General features: G+C 34.6%; 2 protein-coding genes across 2 annotated transcripts; both read left to right on the top strand.

Annotated features, from left to right (window-relative positions):
• Window positions 1-2,596: 2,596 nt before the first annotated feature.
• Window positions 2,597-3,504, top strand: LOC107586619 (ras-related protein Rab-32-like). The gene is made up of 2 exons (XM_016274074.1): window positions 2,597-2,810; window positions 3,218-3,504. Exons 1-2 carry the CDS (start codon window positions 2,597-2,599, stop codon window positions 3,502-3,504), a joined length of 501 nt encoding a protein of 166 aa, XP_016129560.1.
• A 317-nt stretch (window positions 3,505-3,821) lies between these two features.
• On the top strand, window positions 3,822-5,821 carry LOC107586618 (ras-related protein Rab-32-like). The gene is made up of 3 exons (XM_016274073.1): window positions 3,822-4,035; window positions 4,443-4,720; window positions 5,681-5,821. The coding sequence occupies exons 1-3, from the start codon at window positions 3,822-3,824 to the stop codon at window positions 5,819-5,821; spliced, it is 633 nt and encodes a 210-aa protein (XP_016129559.1).
• The last annotated feature ends 1,640 nt before the right edge of the window (window positions 5,822-7,461 follow it).

Here is a 7,461-nt window from a genome sequence, read left to right as displayed (position 1 = left end):
GTTAACTGATATACTATTATAGTTTCTAATTAATATTTTTAATTAATTTTAATTTTAGCTACAGTTTCAGCTTTTTTTTGTTTTGTTTTCATTTTTATTCGGTTTTTTTTTTTCGTTTTTTTCAGTAATTTGTCTATCGAACTTTTATTGGTTATTTTAATTTTAGTTAATTTAGTACTTTAAATTAAACTAAATTAGATGTTGTCTTGGCAACCAACTGAAATAAAATAAGTTTAAGTTGTTGTTTTAATAGTTCATTACATTTGGCTAACGTTTGTTTATTTATTTAATTTTTTTTATTTAATGTTTCTTTATGTTAACAATAATAACCCTGAAATGAACAATAAAGCAAAATACAGTTTAATGTCCTGTAATTTTTGTTTGTCAAAAAAAGTTAATTTTGGACCTTAATGTCAGTGAGAGAGTGAGTAAAAGCAGGAACCAAATGTGTAGGTGCCCTTTGATTTGTGTCACTATCACTTGCTTTAGTATGTAAAGCAGTAGTTGACATGAAACCAACACCAGTCATTGTAATGCTGTATATTCTGAGCTCTTCATGCTTTTTGTAATAGATCAAATCATCTAAAGGACTTGCAGACAACAACCATTGTAGCAAAAAAATGAAGATTTAGGAATTCAAACAATGTGCAGCAACTATTTAATGTGTTTAAGGTATTTTATACAATCACAACTTTTATAAACTGCATTTTTAAAAGTCTATATTAAAGTGCCCCTATTATGCCATTTCCAATATTGCCTTTCATGCAGTGTGTAGCTGTATGTGATTGTAAACGATCTGCAAAGTTGTAAAGCTGAAAGTGCATGATAAATAAAGTTATTGTCTCTCAAAATAAAGAATCGACTCTGAACAGCTGAAACGAGTCGTTAGTAATTCGAATCCCACTTCCGTGACGGCTACTCGTCACGGAGTAATACATTTGCATAATGCATGCCTATGTTCTACGTTGGCCGGCCGCGAACAACTCGACTGCTTCTCTAATCTCGGGGAGTTCAACGCGGGATTCACACAACGCTTGCTGTTGAAAGATGGATGAATGGATTTTTTCTATAGAGCGTTCAAAATACAGAACTATTGAAATAGGCGTATGGTTTCCAAAATGTACGCGGTAGACCAATCACAACAGACTAGGCCATCTGACCAATCAAAGCAGAGCAGGCTCACAGAAAGGAGGGGTTTAGAGAGACTGAATCTTTAAATTGCTTCGAACGAATCATTTGAGAATCGCTGGAAAATGAGGTGATATTAAATGCATATTTTGAGAAAACAAAAGCGTTTTTTGACCTTGCATGCATGTAAACCTATTGTAGGAGACTCCCAAAACAATATTAGGAACCGTAAAAACGGCATAATAGGGACACTTTAAAATAAACATGATGATCAAACAGTTTTAGGTCTAGTTGAAGCATCAAATCATGCAGCATATGTATGCAAAAAATCAGTAGTTTTTAAGTGCCAATGTCAAAACCAACTGTATTTCTTCATGCTGTATTGTTATTATGTACTTTTTCTATAGTTTGTGTTTAAAGTACAATAGGAAGTGTATATATTATTTTTGTTCTATTTATGTGTGATTTTTTTTGATAATAAAAAAGATGTAAATATATTATCATATATTTCTGGATTTAAATGGTCATAACATAAAGTTAGAGTTTGTATTATAACATGGCTGTTTTTCCATTAGACATTATTGTCTGTATTTGTTAACGTCTATTAACTGTTGGTTAAATGTTTTCATATCAGCTCCAAATGCTTTATAAAGTCAATGTGTTAATGAAGATTCAAGATCCCCTAATGCTCAGCAGGGCCACCGACGGCAGTTTCACCAGAATGTACCACGACATACCTCTGGTTATGACCACTTAAGTCCTGACATGACAGTTACTAAATTATTATGGAATTTTAAGCAATTATAGAGGATTGTATTCAGGTAACGTTTTAGATATTATCTGAAAAGTTTATGCTGTAAGTTTTCTTTTTTTTCTGTTGCAGTGCAATATGTGTTGTCAGATTGCATACTATAGTCTTGAAACTATACTTTAGCTTTAAGAAAACATTTGTGCTACTATATTTTTTAAAAGAATCAATCATTGCATACTGTATGAGCCTAGATGTAGCTATCTTAAGATAAACTACGTTTCTACAGATTTAGTTCTGCTGTATTTGTCAGGAATTGTTGAGCTTATCATTTTAGTGGGCATGTTTTATTAGGTTCGTGATAAATATTGTATATTTTGTAAATAACCTCTCAGGGTTGTTGCTGCAGTAGGTGTTTAGTTAATAATTTCCCAAAATGTGACCAGTTATTGCTTTCATATGACCATGTTAAAGAACCGTCTTCAACACCTGTGTGTCTCACTGTCACTTTATGCACGCTTTGCACCTGAAACGCTCAAAATGGATGAACTTTGACATTTGATTTACCTTGTAAAATCTTTGTTTTATGGTTTTTAATGCTGGAAACTGTCTGTGTTCCTGGTAGCAGGGTTGGAAAACGCGACAGGGATTTAACCGGCAGAATAAAGCTGAACTAGGTCATTTAACCGCAGATGCGATTTGTTATCGCTATCCAGGAAAATGTCAGGAGACTCAGAATTAGGATTCACTGAACATTTATTTAAAGTTTTGGTGATTGGAGACCATAAAGTTGGGAAAACCAGCTTTGTTAAACGATATGTGAAAAATCAATTCTACGAGGAGCTGAAAACGACTATAGGTGTGGATTTTTCCATGAAGGTGATAGATTGGGACGGTCACACACGGGTCAGATTACAGCTTTGGGATATAGCAGGTAAGTCTTTATTTAAACCTGAAATTAGTATAATAGAACTATTAGGTTGTTATTTTAATAGGTCATAATAGACGATCAGTGCATAAAACTCTAATAATGTTGATGTACAGTATATGAGAAAAAGAGCATCAGGAGCAAAATAGGACAGACATGTAAGTTAGACAAAAATAGTTGTTTTTTTAGTGCCACTGGTCCTCATAAAGGGTAATTATCAACCATTTAGTGAAAGTTTTACTTTCAGATTTATATTTATTGACTATAAATCTCCAGGGAAGAAAAACGTCATGCAGTAAGATCTGAAATAGCATAATTGTAAACTGGTCAGTTTTTGTTTCTCGAAGGCCAATTTGCATCTCAAAGGCTAATTTGGGGCTTTCTGATTAAAGTGTTTATTCTCGTTTATTTAGGTCAAGAGCGTGTAAGGGGACTGAACCGCGTGTACTTCAAGAGATCCAGTGGTGCACTTGTTGTGTATGATGTGACAAACGGATCAACATTGGATGGAGCTCTGAACTGGAAACATGAACTCGATGGTCAAGTAATGCTGAAAAATGGCCGTCCGATCCCTGCTGTTCTATTGGCCAATAAATGTGATGAGACTAAAGTGTGCCGGAGGAATGCCTCTCTTCTGGAGAAACTCTGCCAGGAGAAGGGCTTCATTGGATGGTTTCAGACATCAGCAAAGGTGACTTGATTATTATTGTGCTATTTCCATATTTAGACCTATTTTGGATAAGAAACAGGGGTTTTTCAATCCTCACCCAACCAGTGCCCTGCCTCTATGTTTTTGTATTAATAACATATTTAATATAAACTTAAGAAACGCTCAAAATGGATGAACTTTGACATTTGATTTACCTTGTAAAATCTTTGTTTTATGGTTTTTAATGCTGGAAACTGTCTGTGTTCCTGGTAGCAGGGTTGGAAAACGCGACAGGGATTTAACCGGCAGAATAAAGCTGAACTAGGTCATTTAACCGCAGATGCGATTTGTTATCGCTATCCAGGAAAATGTCAGGAGACTCAGAATTAGGATTCACTGAACATTTATTTAAAGTTTTGGTGATTGGAGACCATAAAGTTGGGAAAACCAGCTTTGTTAAACGATATGTGAAAAATCAATTCTACGAGGAGCTGAAAACGACTATAGGTGTGGATTTTTCCATGAAGGTGATAGATTGGGACGGTCACACACGGGTCAGATTACAGCTTTGGGATATAGCAGGTAAGTCTTTATTTAAACCTGAAATTAGTATAATAGAACTATTAGGTTGTTATTTTAATAGGTCATAATAGACGATCAGTGCATAAAACTCTAATAATGTTGATGTACAGTATATGAGAAAAAGAGCATCAGGAGCAAAATAGGACAGACATGTAAGTTAGACAAAAATAGTTGTTTTTTTAGTGCCACTGGTCCTCATAAAGGGTAATTATCAACCATTTAGTGAAAGTTTTACTTTCAGATTTATATTTATTGACTATAAATCTCCAGGGAAGAAAAACGTCATGCAGTAAGATCTGAAATAGCATAATTGTAAACTGGTCAGTTTTTGTTTCTCTAAGGCTAATTTGCATCTCAAAGGCTAATTTGGGGCTTTCTGATTAAAGTGTTTATTCTCGTTTATTTAGGTCAAGAGCGTGTAAGGGGACTGAACCGCGTGTACTTCAAGAGATCCAGTGGTGCACTTGTTGTGTATGATGTGACAAACGGATCAACACTGGATGGAGCTCTGAACTGGAAACATGAACTCGATGGTCAAGTAATGCTGAAAAATGGCCGTCCGATCCCTGCTGTTCTATTGGCCAATAAATGTGATGAGACTAAAGTGTGCCGGAGGAATGCCTCTCTTCTGGAGAAACTCTGCCAGGAGAAGGGCTTCATTGGATGGTTTCAGACATCAGCAAAGGTGACTTGATTATTATTGTGCTATTTCCATATTTAGACCTATTTTGGATAAGAAGCAGGGGTTTTTCAATCCTCACCCAACCAGTGCCCTGCCTCTATGTTTTTGTATTAATAACATATTTAATATAAACTTAATTAGTTTTTTGTTTGTTTGTTTGTTTTAACTTATGTAAACATTAAACATGTTTTAATGTTTCTGAAGGAAGTCTATTCAGCTCACCAAGGCTGCATTTATTTGATCAAAAATACAGTAAAAATAGTAATATTGTGAAATATTATTACAGTTTAAAAGAACTGGTTTCGATTTGAATGTATTTTAAAATGCAGTTTATTCTGTGATGCAAAGCTGAATTTTCAGCATCATTACTCCAATCTTCAGTGGCACATGATCCTTCAGAAATCATTCTAATATGCTGGTTTGCTGCTCAAGAAAAATGTCTGATTATTATCAATGTTGAAAACAGTTGTGCTGCTTCACTTTTTGTGGAAACGGATACGTTTTTTCCCCAAGATTCTTTGATGAATACAAAATTGTAAAAAAAGTTTTAAATAGAAATCTCTTGTTACATTATAAATGTCTTTACTGTCACTTTTGATCAATTTAATGATCTACTGCAGAATAAAAGTAATAATTTCTTTGAAAAAAAAATCATAACAGTAATGTATCACAATTTTGACAAAAACATTAAGCAGCAAAAACAGTTTTCAACATTGATGGCAATAAGAAAAATTATTGAACACAATTATGATCATGTGCCACTGAAGACTGAATTCCTGGATATCAATATATATATTATGTTTTTTATGAAAATATTGTTTATAGTTTTATAAGAAATTGTATGTTTTAGCTACTATCTATAATATTGCCTATAGTATTATAAGTGTATAGTAATGTCACGTCTACTATTCCACTTCTGTTTCATTACTTCAATGGAGTTTTGTGGTTTTGTTTGCATTTAAGGAGAATATCAATGTGGATGAAGCTGCTAAATTCCTTGTGAAGCACATTCTCCAAAACAATGAGGAATCAGTGAAAGAAGAAGAGCAGAACATGCAGATCAACCTGAAGCAGCAGTCAAAGAGCAACTCTACCTGCTGCTGATTCACGATCATTTTGCAGTTTGTATTTTTTATATATTTTATTTTATTGTCAATGATTAATACTCATCTAAACATTTTGGGGGCCACGAACAAGTGCATGTTGAATGAGTTTCATGCTGAGTATCTAATAAATACCTCTGCGGCGATGTGTCTCATTTCATCTGCTACATGCTCATGGGTTATTAAATACATCAGCATGGAAGGAGAATAACCGAGATCCGCCGTACACACTTCAGCCTACAACATTTCATGAGTGAACAGAAATACTGTCTGTCAAAATGCCAAATTCATTATATTTCTCTCTGCAGAAAGCAGCGTGCACAGAGACATGGCCTATATTTTCATATATAGCCGTCAAAAGTTATAGGTGAGAATGTGTTTGAAATAAAAAATAAATCTAATGAAGTTAGACTGATGAAAAGTAAATGTAGCTTCAGGATAATACTCCATATTCCATCAGGGCTTCTGTGTTACAAAATAAACTTCTCATGAAGAATAAATGAGTAATGCTGTGCCTCAGATCGCAAGCTAATATATCTCTCCTTACATTATTTAACAAAAAGTGACAGAATTTCCATTTCTGTGCATGACTTCTGCAAACTTTAGTAACTGAGAAGCCCAAAACATTCACTAATCAAGCCCAATGCTCCGCTCTATTAAATCAAGTTTATAAAATGATCAATTATTTAAAATATAGAAGAGAAATATGCCTCATACAGTGATTATCCAGGTCAGGGGAGCAGTCAAACACAGCATGATGCACAGCTTCCATACACAATGGTTAATGTCACAGAAATAGGAAGCCGCTCCCAGCGTGACCCAATTTTGCCGCACATTTTTGAGTGAATGTGAAGAACTCCGGCGTTCTGATGCTCCCCCCAGAGATCTGGACTATATTGAGCAAACAATACTGCGTTCAAGCCTCCATAGCAGCCTCAACTCACTGTAGGCATCCGCTGCCAGCATATTCAGGATTCTGTGCATGGAAAAGCAGGTTTGAACAGGTTTCCAGAGTTTTTTGTAACTTGTCACACAGGTCTGAAGGTGCGCCGTTCACCGCGTTCCCCCAGAGGCACCAGAAATGTTCCTGTCTCGGCCGTAAGCGCTTCCCATCTGTTAGCACTGCTAAACAGGTTGTACAGGTGTAGCGCTTTTACCTTTTCTGGCAGATTTCCATGCTAGTATTGTGAGAAAACAAGAAGGCACTGTTGAGTCATAATGTTGTTGCTGAAGATGAACTGTGATTCAATTAAAAATTGTATTAAAACGAGAATTAAGTAATTTGCTCAATAATGAGAACAGGGTTATAAAACTATGAATAAATTATTCTGTGCAAGTTTTGCTGAATGAATATGCTAATTTCAAAGTTCTAAAAATTCAAATAAATGAATTACTAATTTAAAAAAAACTTAAAAGTCAACATACACTTTGATTTTCTTTTCTTTTTATTTGTTAATTTATTTTAAAATGCTGTGCCAATGTTTCAGTCATTGTGAGACTGTATATTTATTGTACTATTGTACTATATTAAACACTATGAAATGTGACATTAAAACACATAACTCCCCCTCTGGCCATCCAAGATGTAGATGAGTTGTCTCTTCATCAGAACAGATTTGGAGAAATGTAGCATTCCATCAC

This window comes from Sinocyclocheilus grahami, unplaced genomic scaffold (assembly GCF_001515645.1).
Source record: "Sinocyclocheilus grahami isolate Dianchi unplaced genomic scaffold, SAMN03320097.WGS_v1.1 scaffold84.1, whole genome shotgun sequence".
NCBI classification, from domain to species: Eukaryota; Metazoa; Chordata; class Actinopteri; order Cypriniformes; family Cyprinidae; genus Sinocyclocheilus; species Sinocyclocheilus grahami.
The sequence above is the reverse complement of the archived record's forward strand: the minus strand, read 5'-3'. Positions and strand labels throughout refer to the sequence as shown.